The sequence below is a fragment of the Aquarana catesbeiana genome, linkage group LG03, assembly GCF_042186555.1.
Source record: "Aquarana catesbeiana isolate 2022-GZ linkage group LG03, ASM4218655v1, whole genome shotgun sequence".
Taxonomy (NCBI): Eukaryota; Metazoa; Chordata; class Amphibia; order Anura; family Ranidae; genus Aquarana; species Aquarana catesbeiana.
This window is the reverse complement of record NC_133326.1, coordinates 236,181,402-236,204,054: the sequence shown is the minus strand read 5'-3', so window position 1 is coordinate 236,204,054 and position 22,653 is coordinate 236,181,402. Positions and strand designations below refer to the sequence as shown.

At 39.4% G+C, this 22,653-nt stretch overlaps 1 protein-coding gene across 2 annotated transcripts in view; it reads right to left on the bottom strand.

Moving 5' to 3' along the window:
- PPP1R3A (protein phosphatase 1 regulatory subunit 3A) overlaps positions 1 to 16,434 on the bottom strand; it is a 59,069-nt gene extending 42,635 nt beyond the window's left edge. For both annotated transcript variants that reach the window (XM_073619880.1, XM_073619881.1), the window contains exon 1: positions 15,592 to 16,434. In XM_073619880.1, the coding sequence (XP_073475981.1) occupies positions 15,592 to 16,418 (827 nt within the window). In that variant the 5' untranslated portion in view covers positions 16,419 to 16,434. The remainder of the gene's footprint in view (positions 1 to 15,591) is intronic.
- Between the last annotated feature and the right edge of the window lie 6,219 nt (positions 16,435 to 22,653).

Here is a 22,653-nt window from a genome sequence, read left to right as displayed (position 1 = left end):
CATTAATGAAATGAGATCTATGAATGGAGGAGGAGGCTCTTTCATTCATCCACCCATCCTCCATTCGTAGATTGCGCTTCATTAATGGAAGCTGTAGTACAGTGTCTGTGAATGGAAGAGTGGGATGAAAAGCACTCTTGATAAGTGCATTTGACGGGTTCCTTGGCTCTGTTAACCCAACTACTGGCACCAGAAGGGGTATAGGGGATCATAGGACTTTAGATTTCGACTACAACCTTAGTTAGCAGCACAAGGAACACTTCTCATTGAATGTAAGTAACGTCTCTTGTGCTGGTTTTTTACTTTTTGGTTTAAACTTAGGCTTAATATATTTTCCTTGTCAAAAGAAGTTTATTGAGTATACAATGTTATAAAGATACATAAAGTAAGTTTACAAGGATCTATAAAGTAAGCTTAATATATTTTCAAGCTTGTAACATTAACAAAAGTGCAGTACATGTGTCATATACTAGCATTGCCAACTATTACTTTTATTTAGTTACACACATTATTCACAGTTTCTGTGCTTGGACAAATCCAAGTGAAGAGAACTGAACTGAAATGTAAACTGACGTAAACTGAACTAAATTGAAGATGGGTGTGCAAATCTGTATTTATCAGATTTTTCTTAGCAAATAACGTGACTAAACTGATGTTGCCCATAATACATATCCCAAAAAAATATTAAAAAAGACACATTTATTCATCAGTTTAGACCGATATATATTCTTCTACATATTTTTGGTAAAAAGGAAAAAAAAAAAAAAAAACGCAATAGGCGTATATTGATTGGTTTGCGCAAAAAGTTATCGCATCTACAAACTATGAGATAGATTTAGGGACTTTAATTTTTTAAAATTGTTTTTACTAGTAATGGCGGCGATCTGCGATTTTTAGCGGGACTGCGACATTGCAGCGGACAAATATCACTTTTTGGGGACCAGTGACATTGTTACATTGATCAGTGCTAAAAAAAAAGGCACCGATCAATGTATGAATCACACTGGCAGGGTAAAGGTTAACACTAGGGGGCGATCAAGGGGTTAAGTGTGTTTCCTGGGTGTATTCTAACTGTAGGGAGGATGGGCTCTCTGGGACATGACAGAGATCACTGTTCCCGATGACTGGGAACAGAAGATCTCTGACATGTCCCCTGTCAGAATGGGGATCCGGTTGTATACACTGGCAGATCCCCGTTCTGCCTCTGTACTAGGCGATCGCGGGTCACGGTGGACATCGAGTCCGCCCGACCCACAGGCATGCTCCTGCAGCATGCAGGTACGGAGATTCACGCAGGAGAGCCGACCTGCAGCTGTATAATGACAGCGGCTGGTCAGCAAGTGGTTAATGCATTCTATGCATTAACCTCCCTGGCAGTATGATTATTTCAGATTTTTACGTCTCAAAGCGGTACAATTATTTTGCATAGAAATTTGGCGTTTTATATTGTAGGCTTATAATTCTTAGCAATAACACACTTAAATCTGTCCACCAAGAGTCTAGTAGATATCCCGGGTATGATGAAGTTTGAAACACAAAATCATAACTTATAATATTTTATAAAATTATAATATAATAAATAAATGATAAAAAATAATAATATAATAATAATAATAAAATAAATCTCCCCACGATTCACTATTGCTCAATTCTGCAAGTGTTCTAATTTACTATCGCTGTTTTCTAGCTGGTCTAAAACCACTTTTGACGTAAAGGCACACTTTTTGGTTGCTATGGACAATCTCCAGTTTCCAGGCAGAAAGAACAGTATATATAATATAAAACTGCATGCAGGGCATTGGACAAAGCACTGGGGACAAAAGGGATGTGAAATGATTTGATACAGTAATGTAATCTGTAAGATTACAGTGCACTGTATGTTTTATGAATTTTCACTTTTTTGAATTTGCCACCAGGCTCCATCCCCGTGCGTCATGACACTCGCAGGGAACGGAGCCTGGCACACAGGACATCGGGGCAGAGGACAGAGCCTGCGGGCACAGCGGGGGGACATCGCAGCATCCTGGGGACAAGGTAAGTATACCACCCCAGGATCCTGAGATGTAATCCTGAGTGTGGCTCGGGGTTATTGCTAATGGAGCTGAAATTTAACCCCGAGCCACACTCGGGAAAACCGCTACGATAAAACCCCTCCCCCAATTACTTATCCGGACCCCATCTCTCTCCAGCGATGTCCACGAATGTCTAAGCCGTCTGGGACACTCTTCCTGATTGGCTGAGACAGCAGCGAGACGCAGCTGTCATTCAAAGTCAGTCAGCCAATCAGGGGACAAAGGGAGCTGGGCCTGTCGGGGCTCCATGTCTGAATGGACACATAGAGCTATGACTCGGCTCCAGTACCCCCATAGGATGCTTCTGACTGTAGGGGCACTTGATAGGAGGGAGGGGCCAGGAACAGCAAAGAGGGACCCGAGAAGAGGAGGATCTGGACTGCTCTGTGCAAAACCAACTGCACAGAGGAGGTAAGTATAACATGTTTGTTATTTTAACCGCTTCAGCCCCGGAAGATTTTACCCCCTTCCCTGACAATTGCGCGGTCGTGCGACGTTGCACCCAAACAAAATTGACGTCCTTTTTTCCCAGAAAAAGACCTTTCTTTTGGTGGTATTTGATCACCTCTGCGATTCACTAAAAAAAAGCAAAACTTTTGAAAAAAAACACAATACTTTTTACTTTTTGCTATAATAATTATTCCCCAAAAATATATAAAAAAACTATTTTTTTCCTCAGTTTAGGCCAATATGTATTGTTCTACATATTTTTGGTTAAAAAAAAAAAATCGCAATACGTATATTGATTGGTTTGCGCAAAAGTTATAGCGTCTACAAAATAGGGGATAGTTTTATGGCATTTTTATTATTATTATTTTTTATTAGTAATGGCGGCAATCTGTGATTTTTATCATGACTGCGACATTATGGCGGACACATCGGACACTTTTGACACATTTTTGGGACCATTGTCATTTATACAGCGATCAGTGCTATAAAAATGCACTGATCATTGTGTATATGACACTGGCGGGGAAGGGGTTAACCACTAGGGGGCGATGAAGGGGTTAAATGTGTCCTAGCGAGTGATTCTAACTGTGGGGGGTGGGCTACAACTCACATGACAGTGATCACTGCTCCCGATGACAGGGAGCAGTGATCTCTGGCATGCCACAAGGCAGAACAGGGAAATGCCTTGTTTACATAGGCACCTCCCTGTTCTGCGGTACTTTTGCCCACCGCTGCCATTGTGCCGACGTATATCGGCGTGCAGAGGTCGGCAAGTGGTTAAACAAATCACTTTAATAGGGCTTCACACTGAGGAATTGGAAGAGAAGGGTGTTAAACACTGAGTGGTTGGTAAGCTAGATGAATCTGGCAGCAACATTCACCCAAATTGCCCATACATGGATCGAAATTCGGCCAGTCAGTGCTGAACTAGCCTAATTTCAATTCACATATTAAGACCTTTTCCAGACATAGCTGCTGTTAGAGACACCCCTGTAGGAAAGGTCAGAGAGAAGAGCCAGAAGACAGATTCACTCTGTCCTTGCAGTTTAGGGCTAGGTGTAAGACCTACAACCCCACTTCAAAGAAAGAGATTACAATACAAACCTCAAGCAGCAATTAAATAGATTTACCCTAAAAAAACCTGAAATTAATTATTTGATTTTAGATTTATGGAATAAAAAAGTTTGTGCATTGTCGCAGAAGCTTTAAATTAAGTTAATTTAGTATCAGAAAACAAGTTGGACAGGTAGCTTCAGATTTAAAGGGTAACTCCACTTTTTGTGGGAAACATTTAAAAACAATAACATATACAATCACTACACATGCCATATTGTAACTTAAAGGGGTGGTAAAAGCAGAAGGTTTTTTATCTTAATGCATTCTATGCATTAAGATAAAACCCTTTCTGTGTGCAGCAGCCCCCCTCAGCCCCCCTAATAATTACCTGAGCCCCATCTCTGTCCAGCGATGTCCACAAATGCCTCTCTTACCTGATTGGCTGAAACACAGCAACTGCACCATTGGCTCTCGCTGCTGTCAATCAAACTCAGTTAGCAAATCAGGAGAGAGGGGCGGGGCCGAATGGCAGCTCCATATCTAAATAGATACACAGAGCCGCAGCTCAGCTTGGGTGCCCCATAACAAGCAGCTTGCTGGGGGGCACTCAACAGGAGGGAGGGGCCAGGAGCTCCAGCCAGGGATCCAAGAAGAGGAGGATCTGGGATGCTCTGTTCAAAACCACTGCACAGAGCAGGTAAGCATAACATGTTTGTTATTTTAATAGAAAAAAAAATAGACTTTACAATCACTTTAATTAAAAATTACCTTTCCTTTTCAATCTTCAGCGCTGTAATGTTCTGTAAAATGCAATGCAATATGTCAACCTGGATGCGTTCTGTGCACATATGGTGTATGAAACGCCCACCAGAAAAATACTTAACTGCTTGTATGACTGGCTTATTGATTTTCCAGGAAGTCTGCATTAATATACAAGATAGATTTTAGGCATCCTCTGCAACAAAATTGGCATTTTTCCTCACTAGAACTCTGCAAGTTCAGCAGCTGATTGATAGGTATACAATCATTCCCATTCACATTCATTTTGCACATGAACACAGGCAAACAAACAGCTATTTCTTCAAAATAACATTTGCAGCAAAAAGCAACTCCACTTTTTTTTTTTTTATAGAAAAAGCATTCCCCTCTGGGTGATCAATGTACATTACAAACTTTGCTGCAGATTCCTACCTTGTGATATTCTGAAGAAATAGCTGTTTGCCTGTATCCATGTGCAAAGGGAATGTAAGTTCATACAGTGTTTCATACTGGAAGAAAAGATGTTGGTAAGCATGGGTTTGGAGCAGCATTCATGGTAAATTTTCAAAGATAATATCACCAATAAAAGTGCAAAATCTGTTAAAGGTAAAAAACTGGACTCCTAAAGAGACACCGTCAATTTGCCTATTCAGGGCAAAGTGACAGTGTTTGACTAGAGCCCCACCCCCAATCCATGTTATATCCACCTCCCTAGCAATCCCCTGCCATTCCTTCCTTTATCACCGCAACCTCCAAATTTCAGGGTATTGACTAGTGTTGAAACCTTCAGGGAGTGTTAAAGTGTTGTGACAGTGCTTGGGCCTAACAAATGGCCATTTGGCCCGAGCACTGCTCCCCCAAACCTGAAGGCATGGGGTATTTTGTGATGGCAGCACCAAAGAAAAGAGTGGATGCACTAGAGAGGTAAGTATCCGTGGGTCATGGGGCCGCCTCACACAAGCATTGACATTTTGCCCTGAATGAGCAAGGTGACATTGTCTCTTTAACATTTCTTTAATCAAGGTTCATGCAGATATGGGATAAGCGCACAAACACAATGGGAACAACGATAATGACTTACATGTAATCGAAATTCAAAATATGGCTATATCACCTACACTGTTTTATGGAAAAATGTTCAGATGACACAACCAAACAAGCTACATCTTAAATGACAAAATAAGAATATCCATGGTTATTAATGTTGGAAGTTAGTGATGTCAATCTATCTATCATATTTGCAGAATGTGAAAACTATGCCTCATAAGTAAAAATATACACAAATAACTTAGAGTAGAACTAAAAGCAGAGCTTTTTTTCATTTTGGATAGGGTAAGGGAGGGTTATAACCCCTGTCAGGTTTTTTGCCACCTGTGTCCTATTGGAGAGATTTCACTTCACTTGCTGTCCCAAAGTGAGGGAATTCCTGGTTATTACCAGATCTAGTGTTCCCATTGGAGTATTTCCCCCTCTATTCCTGTTTTGGTGACAACCCAAAATTTGAGATTTTCCTTTTCTTTCACGCTCTATGATAAATCGGGCAAATAAAGAGGGTGAATCCCCCTAACAGGGGCACACACAGCAATAAATAACCGACAGGTGTTTTAATCCATCTCCGCTCCATCCAAAAGTAAAAAAAAAAAAAGGAGTATTTGGCTCACGGCTATACTGTAACAAAATGAGATCCCTAAGGGACAGCCACCAATGTTTTCCTCATAGATAAAAGCAGACAATCTCAATTACATGCAGAAAACAATAGTTTTCTGTGTGTGATGTTCACATCAGAATGCAGTGTTTCTCTGCGTTCCACCATTGTGCAATATTATGCAACATGTTTGCATAATATTGCACCACTTTGGATGGCCCTGCATGTCATAATGGGGAAGTGACAAAAACATGGATGAAGAATTCCAGAATGCTCATAAGAGAGACAATAGGGCACAAGTCAGTAAAATGACTGGATCAGTAGTGCATGGATCTCAGGGAAAGCCTGGGAGGTCATTTTTAAAGTCTGTGTGCTGTTGGGGAGATTTATGATGAGTTTCCGTTCTGTCTGACATACGTTAAACAGACAAGGATAAGGAGAAGTCGTTCCAGCCAGGAGATAGAAATAAACTTGACAGTGCATTTCACACACAAGAAACTGTTTTGCTTGGAGTTGGGCTTTTAAGGAAAGCATCCCTGGGAAGCTTACAAGAACATCAGTGTCTTCAAAAAGTGATTCAACCTACACAATATGCCATGTTGTGAAAGGCTAAAATGGAGAAATTTAAGCAAAAAATGAAAATGTGCTAGATAGATATAAAAAAAAATAAAAGTTGGGTTGATTTACTAAAGACAAATAGACTGTGCACGTTTCATGTACAGTTGCTCCAAAGTTTACTAAATGAGGGAAAGCTCTGCTGACTTCCATCATCCTATCACATGGAAGCAAAAAAATGCTGTTTTTTTCCACTTGCATATGGTTAGGTATGGTTAGGTATTCTTTGTAAAGTCAAGTTTCACCTACCTTACTAAGCTCTGGAACAAGTCTGCTTGCAAAGAGCACAGTCTATTTGCCTTTAGTAAATGATCCCCAATATTTCACTGTGTAAAGGTAATTTTAAGACTTATGTCTCATAAGCAAAAAATATGATGTTGTTTCACAGATCCTCCTATGTTAGGAGACAATTATAAAGCTAAAATAATTATAAAGCTAAAGCTAAAACACGGAGAATCTGGAATAGTTGGTATACCTGTTAAATAGGAACCTTCAACAACTGCAATACTTCTAGAAAAAGGACATTGTTCAAGACATCTCATTGCACCTCAAAGTTTGCATATACAATTTCACCAGCTCTATTAAAAATATATTGTAGGCATTGAAAAAAATATATTTAGGTATCTAATGTCATGCCGAACATATATGTCATCACTTTTTCTGGGGAAATCATGGGTGCAGAAGAGCTAGGTGTTCTTTTAACACCAACTGTTTTATGAATGTTCCTAAGATGGTCATTTTTTTAGAGGATGTCCTGTATGGTTCTTTCAATGAGCAGTTGTATTTTTAGATTTCCTTCTCATTCCTTCCTAGTCAAGTACCCGTGTTATTCTTTTTATTTCAGAAAATTATTATTATTATTTATTTTTTTGGTAATAAATAACTGTTTAAAAATACTAAAAAATATCAAACCATTGCCCCATACCCCAGCTAGAGTATATTGTCAGTGGGCAACATGTTGTCAGCCAACTAGTAACATTATTTAAAGCCCAGTTGAACTTTAAGTGCAAAGTTGTACATTTTGTTTTCTTAGAAAATAGCCAAAGCTGCTGTAGAAAAGTATGTTCCCTGCCAGCATGCTGCAATAAATGACTCTTACTCTATGTATGGAATTAATGTTCTCTCAAAAGAGGTACAACATGCACCTGCTAAGTAAGACCTATGTCTCTGCAATCAGTAAAGCTTATATTCCCCACTAATTGGAGACCTCTAGCTTTGGCTCAGTAAGGGATGAAACAAAAATTTAAATTGAAGCGCCAAACCACTGCAAAAAGGTCCAGATATGACTTTATTCCACTAAAAGTCAGAGGGACAACCCATAAAGCCAAACAAGCCAAACCAGCTGCTGGAAAGACCCATGCTTATAATCACACTGGAAAAAATACCATTAAAGGTCTGTTCACTTCTAAACCATTCACATTGTTTCCTATCAAGCCCTGATGAAGGGACTTCTTTGGACCCACTTTTTGGTTTGCCCCCCTTGACTTTTATTGGAATAAAGTCATATCTGGATCTTTTGGCAGTGGTGTCGCAATTTACATTTTTGTAAATTTCACTACAAATCAGTAAGACTGTGGAGATACTCTGGGGTATAGAGGTCACCTCTCCAGGAACCAGATTAGTTACATCAATAGTTTAAGATAGCAATACCAACAAGATAACCAACAAGACAACCTACAATTTAACCATGTGATCCAGTGCTATTTTTACACTTTCCTTACCTATCAGTAGGTGATGTGTCCCTCTGTGCAGGAGGTTTGAGGGGACAGACTTTTCTGCACAGGCTGTAGTTACTTACATAATTGTAGGACTTTTGTTCACCATTTATTTTCATACACATGGAACATATTTAACAGATTTCATCTGAAAGTTCAGTTGAGTTTAGTTGAGACCACATGCCTATCTTTGATGGGATTATTTATTTATTTGAATGTACAGTTGAGCTGCAAATTTTAGGTATTAAAATCTAGAAGAAAGTAAGCTGTAACATTAAGATTAAACTCCAGCAGAAAAAGGGATTTTTAATCTGCCGTGTAATTGTTTCTTTGTGATAACTACTCACTCTGACATATGTGAACCCCCCCAATGACGAGGGCAGATAAAAAAAAGAAAGAAATAAAACAGTTTGCTTCTTGAGTAAAAAAAAAAAAAATTGATCTCAGAAGAACACCATAAGAAGCTGCACATAAATGTATACTTATGTTGGATAGGGATTTGTTAAAGGGCATTTCAAGTTAAATTGAAATCAATATTTGCTTGTGACCATTTTATAGTAACTCTGGGAATTTGCCCTTTCTAGCTCCAAGTATTTGTCAGGCTTTATTGCCATGTATACATTTCACCTGTAGAGCTATTTTCTGGCATAAAATATTAAGGTGATGATACTGTATAAAGATTCAATGGCAAATCATCATATTTAGTTGAATTTGTAAGGGGTGTGGAACCTTACACAGAGGGGCCCCATGCAAAAATAGAATTAAAATTTAAACTGGTGCTTTGGATTTTTTTCAATGTGATTTATTTAGACACTCTTTCTATTCAGTTCAAAACTGCAAGGATACTTTTAAATCCATCTGCATTAATCTTGGAACAGCTGACATATTCCACAAGTCGTGACAACTGGAAGACTCAGTATATGAAGTGCTTAAAATACAGCTAGTTAACAATGACAACACAGACTTTTATGCTCTAAAATAGTGTTTTTTTTTTAAATATTGCTATTATAATTAATTTTAGCAAACATTATGGATCTGATATAAGTAGTGTCCTGCCTTATGAATGTTTCCTACAGTATGAGAGATGTTTTTTTAATAGAGGCATTCTAAAATTGAAGTGTATCTAAACTGAAAAAAATTAAATTGTAAATAGCTTAACAAATATATATTGCTAATGAATATTGTTTAAATCATTAGATGTGGTGATGGTATTAGTTTTCTTTTTTAGGCTTATCCCTTTATTTTCACATGATTATCCTTCCTGTAATATGACTCTTGCCCTAGGTTGAAAAAACTCACTCACTCCACTATATGCACCTATGGAGGAGTGTCATTGTCACCCTAGGACAGAAAGTGTGTTAGGACACAGAACATCTACCCCTCCATTACATGGGGGATGCTCCTGTAGTCCACAACACACTTCTTGCTAGCATTATATGAGATAAGACTACAGAGTGCACACAGAACAAGATAGCGCTAGATTCCTCAAATGACCAGTAGGTATTTTTTTGCACTTATGAACCAATGAAACAAAATGCTTTCACAGGTAAATTTAACAGACCAAAAGGGGAAAAATAAGGGAAGTTCCCAATTACAATAGAAACTTTAAGATCATGGGATAAGCTACTTAAAAGTATATCATGACAACATAATAGTCCTTTGATGCCTCTCTCAAGTACTAACTATTTCCCGCCAGGGAAAGAGAATAAGCTGTATTTAAAATGGACCCTCTCGGATTGTCTGAGACTAAAAGATGTTCTGAAAGGAAATGCTCTTTTTCATTACTGGAATTGCAAGAAAGATATTGTACAACACCATGGGATGTTTGGAGATATAGACAGCTCCAACATATTGTGGAGTCCCTCCCAAAACCCCCCTGCCCGGTCAGCAGGTTAAGCCCATGGGAAAGACGTGTTGACCAAGGGGAATAAACAGACAGGGGATTTCTAGTATATACAAGATGTTGATAGACCCCCCCAGATTCTGGGTTCATGTGTCTTTTGGAGAGTTGGGAAATGGAATGGAATCAGCTGTTGCCAGAAATACTGAAACGTAAAGTTATCAATTATATACATTCCACTTTAACTGACACAAGGACAAAAGAAATTAATTGTAAACTATTAACTAAGTGGTATTATGTTCCAGCAAAATTGCATAAAATCCTGATATTTCACCTCTGTGCTGGAGGGAATGCGGGGATGTGGGAACCCATGCTCATATATGGTGGCAATGCCCTTTGATCCAGCCATATTGGGAGGAAGTATTATACATAATTAAGAAGATCAGTGGGGCTGAAATTGGGCAAGACCCTTGGCAATGTCTGCTACATTAGATGGGTGACTGAAGGAAAAACTATAGAGCAGTAATTACTCCATTCCTGTCAAATGCAGCGAAGGCATTAATCCCGAAGCAATGGAAATAAAATAAAATACAGATGATAAAGGATTGGTTTAGGGAAGTGGATAAAACTAGGCTAATGGAAGAACAAATATACTTCCAAAATGACTCTGAAATAAGATTCTATAGGACCTGGAAGAGTTGGTTAGAATTCAAACAATCCTTGATTTACTTGAGTTACATGGTTAGTGAGAGCGTTATTTAGAGGCCCTCCCTCTGTTGTTTTGGAGTTTGGTTTTAAGTTGGAATCTAGTGGGGAGCTCTAAGATAAGTTGTTATCCTACCCTGGATCCACCCTCTTAAAATGAAATAAATTAAATTATATTCACACTATTGATACAGTAATTCACGGTTTAGTAAGGCAGATTGGGAATAGAAAATTTGGTAGGGGTATTTGATAATTTGGGAAGGAATACGGGGAAATGGGGGTAGAGGGTTGAGACCCCCCCTTAAATAAAAGGGAAGGGGAAAGATAAAGATTCACTTTACACAATAGAACATTTGGCAGGGGTATTCAAAAACCTGGGAGGGAATAAGGGGAATGATTCACTATACACAATAATACAAAATAAAAATTCTTCTCACATTATGTAATAGGGAGTGAGGATTTTGTATAAGGGATGTGGGGGGGGGGTGAGTTAATGCAAAATGGGCCCTTTTTTAATTTTTACTTTTTCTAACAACTTTGAAATGTTTGAGGATGATATATTCTAGGAGAGATCCATTCTTGTGTTTTTGAATGATTTGTATATATGTTTTTGGAATGATATGTAAGGTTTTATAGTTGTATAATAATTTAATAAAAATAATTGAAACACAAAGTTGTAGTTGCACAAAATGGGGGGTCCTCTCCTCACTGCGTATTAACCTTAGAAAATGCCCAGAATTAATTTTCAAGATTTGCAATTTTCAAGTTATCAATTTTCAGACTTTATCGTATTTTATAAAATACAGTGACAAAATGTGCAGTTTGAAACCAAATTTAAGGGTATACATATGTTTGTGCAAAAGGTTGCACAAACTAAACCCTTTGATGTTGGCTGGTCTAAGTGTGAATTTGAGTGTTAATAGTTTTACTTTTTCTAACAACTTTGAAATGCTTGAGGATGATATATTCTAGGAGAGATCCATTCTTGTGTTTTTGAATGATTTGTATATATGTTTTTGGAATGATATGTAAGGTTTTATATTTGTATAATTTAATAAAAATAATTGAAACACAAAGTTGTAGTTGCACAAAATGGGGGGGGGGGGGGTCCTCTCCTCACTGCGTATTAGCCTTAGAAAATGCCCAGAATTAATTTTCAAGATTTGCAATTTTCAAGTTCTCAATTTTCAGACTTTATCGTATCTCATAAAATACAGTGACAAAATGAGCAGTTTGAAACCAAATTTAAGGGTATACATATGTTTATGCAATAGATTGCACAAACTGAACCCTTTGATGTTGGCTGGTCTAAGTGTGAATTTGAATGTTAATAGTTTTATTGATAACAATTTGATTGAAATTCACTTGAAAATGGGACAGGGCTCCATTTTTGTATGTAAAGATGGCTGAGTAGGATAGTAACTAGTTTGGACTAAGTGCAACAGTTCAGGCCACTGAAAAATCTCAAATGGACTAAATGCACATCTGTGACATCATATGTCATTCTCTGGTGGTATTCTTCGAGTCTCTTTTTTCTGTGAGGTACTGGGAACTTATGGTAGAGGACTGACTAACTTTCCAGTGAAGAATCTGTAGGTGTGATTAATCATATACACATATAGACCTCTTTCTTCAGTGGTCTTTCATAATGGTGAGTTACTGTCCAGTTTGTAGTGGTCATTACAAGGATTGTATATAAATGTAGCTGCTTAGTTCACCTTTATGCACAGAGTTCCACATGAACCTTGCTTAAAAAGACTCTCCGAACCACTGTTACTCACCTAGCTAACACTCCCTCGCAGCCCCTGCCTTTGTTGCAGCCAGCACTAGAATTGCTAGTGTCAACTGGTGTAAAACACAATAGGGGAGTGATGAAGTCACTGCCTTTGTTGAGTGACAGACCTTGGGCCTAGCAATTGGCTGCTATGCTTGAGCAATAATACATAGGAGAATGTCACATGCTCCCCCATACCTGGAAGCACCAGGTCCTGTCATCAGCTATGACAGAGGAAGGAGCAGCAGGGCAACTTGGTATGGTGAGTATCAGTGGGTAGGGTGACCACGTTGCAAAGACACTGCCACTTTGTCCTGAATTGGCAAGGTGACAATTGTACTTGTAGTACAGTTATTCTTTATAGGGACAACTTCATCAAGCCCCAACAAACCTCCCAAATACATACATGTCCTTGCTCTTCTGAGATTTTTCTTGTGAGACCCAACCTATGTCTCCTGACTGGATTCTCCTTTTTTTTCCCAGCATGCATGCAAATTATTCCTATGGAAAGCCATCTATGTTGTGTTCCTACATTAAAAAGCTTTCCACAGGTTTTTTTATTCTCCCCTTTATTTTTTTTTTTGCTTTCTCTCTTTTCTGTACTAACCTCTTTCTATAATATACTGAACAATTTGTTGGATGTGCAGGGATCCAGGCAGGCTAGGATATGTTTGACTTTTGTACACTCGTGCTTACTATGCTCTGAGGTTCTCTGGGCATAGGTTCCTTTCCTGCAACCACTCTCAGAATCCAAGAAGTCTTTCTTTACCCATTGTACCAAGTCCTTTCTCTTTATTTAGATGGACTTTTGACATCTCCACACACGGATTCTGGTTGTTCAATGTGGATTTTGTATGTCATACTGTACACCTCTGTGGATATTTTTATACTTTTGTAAATGTACTTTTGCAGTGAACTGGAATATATGTTAGACTCATGTATGGGGTCAATATTTTTCTTGTTATCTGCTGCCATCCTCTAAATAAAATAAATAAATAAAAAAAGCTTTCCACAGGAATGAATGGAGAATTGTGGTGCACATGAACAGACATGAAAAAGCTCAGCTGGGAGACTTTAAGGGAAGAGACAGTGGATCAACCAACAGATCGAACAGCAATATGGAAAAAGCAGTTTTAAACAGTTATCTGAACAAAGAGAAAGTTCTAGGGCTGCTATCTTATAAGTCACAGAAAAAGAAGCCTGGCTTTTCTGTTCACCTTCTTAGCTTAAAAGTGTTCAGTCACTAATGCAGACAGATAAGGACCTCTGACCTTACTTTGACTTTCCAAATAGGCATATGTGTTCTAGGTCTGTGACATACTTATGCCAGAAGGTCAGCCCAACAGCACGTTTATTAACATTATTAAAAATAGATCATTGTGGGAGCCCCCATATTTTTCTATACTAAAGGTTTACATTCAAGGTCCTTTTTTTCTGCACATCTAGCACTTAGTATAACTAGATGATTGGAAAGTTTTATTGTAATGTTTACAGTTCAATAATTAGTGAAGCATCAGCCATACCATACCACTCTGGCAAATAGCATACAAAAGAGATAAAGTGACACACACATATGCTTGAAAATAACAGTATAATGTTCCGCCCCAGGTGTATTGGGTACATAGAAGAAGGACCACTTATGCTACAACAGTCATCATATTTGTTGATGAATATACATGTCTTATTGGTGATGTATACACCTTTTATATTTTGTATTATTAAAATCTGTCATTTTACATTTACCGGTGTTTTCATTAGTTCCCCTCAAAGTCCCACTAGTACCGGGGGGGTACTTTTCTTTTTTGCCCCAGGTGTATTTGTTTATTTGTTTCAGAAAGTAATGATAACTAATTCCTATTCTGCGTTATCCCACTACTTTTATATAAATGCATTCTCTATCTACTATAATGACAATTACCTATTTTATTAGCATTCTTTACTAGCATTGCTATTTAATCTCTGCTGTATTTATTGAGAGTATGGATGCACTGGCAGTCGTTTTTTTCTTTTTTACTGCCCCTAAACGCTTATGCCTCCAAACTCCTCTGAAAGTTTATGTGTGCATGGACACATAGGGGTTGATTTACTAAAGGCAAAAAGACTGTGCACTTTGGAAAGTGCAGTTGCACACGGCAAGAGCAGTTGCACCAGAGTTTAGTAAATGAGCAGAGGCTCAGCTGACTTTCGTCAACCAATCATGTGCAAGCAAAAATGCTGATTTTTTTATTTTCCTTGCATGTGATTGGGTATTCTTTGCAAAGTGAAGCTGTACCTCATTTACTAAGCTCTGGAGCAACTGCACTTGCAGAGTGCAATTGCACTTTCCAAGGTGCACAGTCTATTGGCCTTTAGTAAATCAACCCCATAGGTGAATACGGAGGAGAGTTCAGAGGCAGGAAACAAAAAAAAACACCAGACGCCCCTAAAAGCAGCTGTAATAACGTCCTATCTGCATGAGCCCTCACACAGTATACAAAAACTTGTTTGTACAAGATTGATATTATTTTATATTTTATGCTAAACTTATCTGTATTGATTTAAACTTTAATGGCCAGAAGAAATTCCGTTATACCTTTTATTTTATATATCTTTTCATTTTTTTTTTTTTTTGACATTGCAGCGATTGAATGTTTTGTAAACATTGCTTAGTCATTTAATCCACTGTTACTGATCAGCAGCTGGAAGACAGTGTTATCTGACCCCAGACTCTTCAAGGTGACCACAGCTAAAACAGACACACTGGTCACAGAAGTGTACATGATCTAGCAAACTTATGTTTATAAAGAATTGCTCATCCAGAGATATATACACATGTGAAGATGTTACGTTGTACATAACAGGATTCCTGGTCAGTGTAGAGCACAAAAAGCACTATATATTTCTATGTGGTCTGGAAGGTTAAAGGGATGTGTTCACTATAATGCCAGTTACATATTTTGTATTACACATAACCCACCTACCTTACTGCTCCTTTAAGACAGCTTTTCTTATTCTTGTCTGTTACATCCTCTGAAGGTTTAACAACTTCCAAAAACTTTTTCTGGCATGTTAGCACATAATTACATCCATCATTGTTATCCCAAAATGTACCAACTGAAGTGTCATAGCAAATACAGAACTCCACCCGTGCACCCTCTTTTTGATAGGGGCTCACTAATGAAATAGTGAAACCAAACTGATCAGTTCTCCCATTAGAAGAATCAGGAATATATTCTGCTAGCAGATCATAAAAGCTGTGCCAGTCATCAAGAGACATTCTTACATAGACCTGTTTCTCATAAGACAAATTAAGCACTCTAATAATCCCCTTCATAGCTGATGTGCCTGGTATAAAATCCACCGATTCTAGTGTCACTTTTTTTGTATTCAGTCTTTCCATTAGGCCACCAATTGGAGGTAATATGAAGCTTGAAGTTAAATAAAATTCCTCAACTTTGATGTTTTCCATTTCAAAATTTGGTGATACAATTGGTACATCCCATGTATCAAACTCTTTGACAGACACTAAATCAAAGCCAAATGCATCTGCAAAAGACACCTTTCTTGTAACTGTAGGTGGTGGTTCCAGGTCTCCATCGTCCGAAGATACAGATGATGCTCGTCTTCTGGGAAGTGGGGATAAGCGAGGCTTAATTGTAGCTTTCACATCATCTTCCTCTGTGCACAAATCAGTTGCACCTGGTAATTCCAATAGTTTATGCTTATCTCCAATATTTTCTTCAAAACTCTCCATCTTGCTCTTAGATGTGTGCAGTAGAAGAGCAGAACAGCTTGTGACAGTTGACATTTGAGACTCTGTGACTTAGTATGAGGATTAACATTACACATGACATTGCAAAGAGGAGTCAGGCCTATTAATACGCGTGGTGGCTTGTAAACTATTTTGGCCTTCTAAAAGGTTTTAATTCTGATACCCTAAGTGTTACATGATTAAAAATCAAAGCATTTTTTAATAAACTTGTTTTATAACAGTTCCCTGTTAGTCTTTTTCAGTGAGATAAATACAGTTATACATTTTATTTATTTTTAATCATATATTAATTGATGGGACTCACAAATATTTACCTATTTAACTATTTTCATTGATAAATCTTTTTATTAAAGAGATAAACAACATTATGGCTTCCCTATTTTATTTTTTATTTTTTATTATTTACTCTGATAAAGTTTGCTTGCAGAACTAGTTAATGCATATTTGCATATTTGGCATTTAACTTACTTTTTCCTAGGGTCTGCATCAATAGCTAAAAATGTGTATGTGTATGTCGTTTCTAGGGTTGTGTTAATGATACTAAAAGCAGGGTCATATTGTAAATAAGCTTTTTTCTTGCTGCAAGGCCAAAACAAAATGCACTACTAAATAGCTACTTACATTACACATTTATTAATATATATATTTTTTTTTCTGTGGAATAATTTTTTCATTTCACATACTTTCTCTTTGACCACTTCAGCCCTGGAAGATTTTACCCCTTCCTGACCAGAGCACTTTTTGCGATTCGGCACTGCGCCGCTTTAACTGACAATTGCATGGTCATGCGCCGTTGCACCCAAACAAAATTGATGTCCTTTTTTTCCCACAAATAGAGCTTTCTTTTGGTGGTATTTGATCACCTCTGCAGTTTTTATTTTTTGTGACAATTTTGAAGAAAAAGCAATATTTTTTACATCTGCTATAATAAATATATAAAAAAAATATTTTTTTCCTCAGTTTAGGCCGATATGTAATCTTCTACATATTTTTGGTAAAAAAAAAAAAAAAATCACAATAAGCATATATTGATTGGTTTGTGCAAAAGTTATCTACAAAATAAGGGATAGTTATATGGTATTTTTATTATTCTTTTTCTTTTACTTGTACTGGCAGCGATCTGCAATTTTTATCGGGACTGCGACATTATGGCAGACACTCTATTCAATATTCCAATCTCACACGTTACTGGTAAAATGGCACATAAATAGTGGGTGCTGCAGCAATTACCAGTTGGGGCCTGGAAGCATCAGACAAACGTACATCTTCGCCAGCACACCATGGATCAGCAAAAAGTTGTCCAAGAAGGTTTTTAATGAAAAGAAGTTACATCACAGAGAGGGTGCAACGTTTCGGGGCCGCGCAGGACCCCTCGTCAGGCATGTGATAGGGTGCATAGTGTCAGACACAATATATATATATACAGTGGTCACCAATCAAAAAAAACATGTGCAGAATGAAAAGAAGTACACTCCCCCTCCCTCTGACATCAGAATGACTTCAGAATCCCGCCATAAAGTATTAAAAACTATTGTTTGTAAAAGTAACATAATTGGTTAAGGGTACTAGCATTTAAAAAATCGTGGAGTGCGGATCACCTCTCTAGTAAAAGCCTAATGGTACCCGATCGGCTGTATAAGTCAAATGCGCCCGCTCGAGGCATAATGTTATTTAGGACCCAGCGACTGCTTGTCAGCTGGAAGCCCTGTGAGCCTATCACGTAGCGCCATGTGTGCCATGCATGCGCCCACCTCCGTGGCAACAGATAGACGGGGAGGACGCCTGACAGCGGGGCCGTCGTCATCACGGAAACCAGTGACGTGTGGCCAGCGCTGTGTCAAGTATCCAAGGAGGGGTGTGCGCGTGTGAGAGAGCAAGGAAATGAAGAGTGATAGAGCGAAGGAGCAAAAGTGCCAAAAATCACATGTACATCACAGCGGGAGCCCAGGGGTTGCATAAGGCAAACCATCTATTGAAAAAGGAAGAGCAACACATGGCGTTTAACATAAAGAACTATAAATAATAAAAAAAAATAGTTCTAATTAATGCGCCCGCTACATGGGTATCACAGATAGGTACCAAACGTGGGAAAAGGACAGAAAAGAATGAAGGCCCATAAAGGGAAAGAAGAACAATGAGTATAAGATATGTCTTATATCCGATGAGGCATCACCTAGATGAGGCGTAAACAATAATCAAAAATATATGTTGTACATCATGACGATAACCAAGCCATAGACGAAAAAAACAAGAATAAAGATGTATGTATCCAGTAGGCCTCACGGCGGAGAAGTAACCGATCATGATCACCACCCCTATGAGGTGGCTTGACATGTTCAATCACTATCCTCCGTCCCCGATACACATGGGACATGGTTGTCACCAATTTATCCGATTGAGAAACTTGCCTAGATACTGATGGCATCCGATGAGGCAGGATCCTCCCAGTTCAACAGAGCCCCTGGCTGCATCTACAGCCATGAAGAGATAGACGCCATCCTGTTTCCTCCTGATGAGAACAATGCGTTTGGAACTGACGCTGCCACAGATATCCACCGCGAAATCAAGCAATTAAAGAAAAGACAAGTTGATCTTGAATTACATGGACAGACGCTCTCTGAATATTATAGGACAAAGAAGATCCCGAGGGGTTTTCGCATCAAAAACCAACTTACCATTGGACGCCACAAACGTGAGTTCTGTGAAAAGTGATGTGAGGTCTCCACGCAAAATTTGCTCAACTATATGCTAATCATGATAGAAGAAGTCAAAGTTCAACTGTGTCAAGTTAACAGAGAACTATCAACACTTAGGCTCGGTTCACACTGGGGCAACACGACTTCAGCGCGACTTTGCACGGCGACTTCGACGCGACTTCGACGCGACTTTAGCAAATTACAAGGCGACTTGAAGTCGCCTGCATGACAGGCGACTTCGCCTGTGGCCAATCAGCTCTCTGGGAGGGAGGGGGGGGAAAGGAAGGGGTTTTCCCTGCAAAGTCGCTTGACTTTACAGAGAGATCCGACTTGGAGGCGACTTCCATTGATTTCTATGGTACAGGTCGTCTACCAAGTCGGATCCAAGTAGTACAGGGAGTACGCTCTGAAGTCGGAGGGACTTCAGTAGTGTCATTTAAGACGCTCCCATTCACTCTCATGTGAATCTCTTTCTGGGGCGACTTGGGGCGACTTGAGGGGCGACAAGTCGGATCCCAAGTCGTCCCAGTGTGAACCGAGCCTTATAGTGCCTATCCAGGATAACGACACACTAGCAGGTGCATTACGCAACATTGACAGTGAGATACTAGCATACTCTGAAAGACAGAAACAGGTCAAACGAGACAAGCTAAGATTTGTCAATCAGGACTACCAGGAAGGCCGAGTTTATCCTTGGGTCACAGGGGCTACACGCCCTAGGAGAAGACTCCGCCCATGCGCAGGAACAACACGGAGACACAGCCGACCTCCAACGTCAGAAAGTGGTCGCCCTACTGAAAATCCCTCGTCTGACAGTGAAGCCGGGACATCAACAGGCGTCACTGCCTCTGGAAGCATAACTCACCAGACCCTTTATCCGGTGGCCAGTGGAAGCGCAGATCCAGGAGGGGCAGCAAGAGATCAGGCTGCCCCACCACTTCGCAGCAGCGGACGGCGGGGATCCAGGTGCGCCTCATTATGAGCCATCACCAATGGTGAGTCCAGTCTTTTATCTAAAGGCCTGTCATTTTGCCCTACCAATAGACTGAATCTGTTTGACTTAGAGATTGAAATGTTTAAATTCGAGCGTACATTAAAAATAAAACAATTTTTTCACACACAACCTGGGACACCCGCTATGACTACACCCGAGAGGACTACACCAGTCCCATTCAGGTTGAGAAGCAAGTTCATACCCCCTGGACAATTTCACTGTATTGAAAACTACACCAGAACAATTAAACATGATGTGTCCCGTAAAGCTTCAAAGAGAACGTATACCAATTTGAGCCCCGAGGATTTTGCTGCACTTAGATCACTCAAAAATGATAAGAACATCTTCATTAAACCCGCCGACAAAGGTGGGGGCATTGTGATTATGGACTATAGCGAGTACAGGGAGGGTATGCTCTTCTTGCTGGCCGACTCTACCAGCGACATGGCACTAAATAGGGATCCATCACAAGGCACCAAGAATATTTTATCTGACCTAATTAATATGGGGCGATCAAACGGTTGGCTGACCGATGAAGTTGACAATTTTCTACACAATGACCATCCTCGCATGCCAGTCATCTATGGATTACCGAAAATCCATAAGGGTACCACACCACTTAAGTTTCGACCCATAGTCTCTGGTACAGGTGCCATCACTCAACCGTTGGCCCAGGTTATTGATTTCTATTTACAGCCCCTCGTAAAGGATCTACCTGCCTATACACGGGACACAAGTGATTTTTTTAGAGAAACTAAGGCCCTTCCAGATACTTCAGAATGACTGGAAATTTGCCACAATGGACATATCATCCTTATACACTTGCATACCAAACTCGGCCGTTGAACATTTTTTTGCCAAACGAGACACTTCCGGGGTACCATATGGGTATATACTTGAATGTCTTCAGTTCATCCTCACTAACAACCATTTTATGTTTGAGGGAAAGACATATACACAAATATGTGGTACAGCCATGGGGAGCTCAGCAGCACCCTTATTTGTTGGTTATCTTGAAGACCAACATATTTACCCATCCCCTTTGTTCCACAAGTGTGTAGTGAAGTGGATGAGGTACATTGATGACATTTTCCTCATTTGGTCAGGTAGTGAGGATGATTTCAGTATGTTTGTTCGCTTTCTGAATAGTATTTTTCCAGGAATAGTGTTCAATCCTGAATTTTCTTGTGATCGTATTTCATTCCTCGACGTGCTCATCACCAATAACCAAGGTACCGTCACTACATCCCTATACACTAAACCCACCGACAGGAACACCTTGCTCCATTTTCAGAGTGCACATCCTGCGCATCTACGCAGAAACCTGCCCATCTAACAATTTGCTAGGGTACTACGCATCTGTTCTGACGAAAATGATAAAAAGAAGCAATTAGAAATTATGTACAACAAATTCTACAGTGGTACTTGACCAAGCTCTTGACAAAGCCCTAAGTAGACATACCAGAACCCCCAACCCCATCACTTGCCCATTGTTTGTACACACGTTCAATCAGGAATCGGGTGCGATTAGACATGCTATTGAACGGAACCGGAATATTTTACAATCTGATAGATCCTTAGGACCTACCACCAGGGCCAGACCCATGATAGCATACAAACGGGGGAGGACGCTGCGTGACCATTTAATACAAGCAGATCCTAGACACAAGTACACCAAAACGGTACCTAAAATATCACAGAAAACAGGTTGCTACAAATGTTATAATTGTAATGTATGTAACTCACTTATTTGTGGTACGCATTTTGCACACCAACGCATGGGTAATCGTTACCCGATACGTGAATATTTCACTTGTAACACTGATTACTGTGTGTACTTGTTGAAATGCCCCTGTACATTAACGTATGTGGGTAAAACTGTCGGCCCGTTCAAAAAACAATTCCAAAAGCACAGAAGTGACAATAGGGTTGCCCTGGCCAAGACCGAGAAGGGTGAACAGGCTGACCCCAACAAACCTGTAACAATGCACTTTGTGACAGCCAAACACCAAACCCATGAACTCCGTGGGATGGTGATTGAACATGTCAAGCCACCTCATAGGGGTGGTGATGGTGATCGGCTACTTCTCCGCCGTGAGGCCTACTGGAAACATATTCTAGGCACAGTACACCCCGGTGGGCTCAATACTAATTTATCTTTCACGTTTCATTGATGACAGATGATAACTTCCTCTTTATTCTTGTTTTTTTTTCATCTATGGCTTTGTTATCGTCATGATGTACAACATATATTTTTAATTCTTGTTTATGCCTCATCTAGGTGATGCCTCATTGGATATAAGACATATCTTATACTCATTATTCTTCTTTCCCTTTATGGGCCTTTATTCTTTTCTGTCCTTTTCCCACGTTTGGTACCTATCTGTGATACCCATGTAGCGGGCGCATTAATTAGAACTATATTTTTTTTATTATTTATAGTTCTTTATGTTTAATGCCATGTGTTGCTCTTCCTTTTTCAATAGATGGTTTGCCTTATGCAACCCCTGGGCTCCCCCTGTGATGTACATGGTGTGTTCTCAAAATTTTTTTGCACTTGAATCCTTATTCCCATGATACC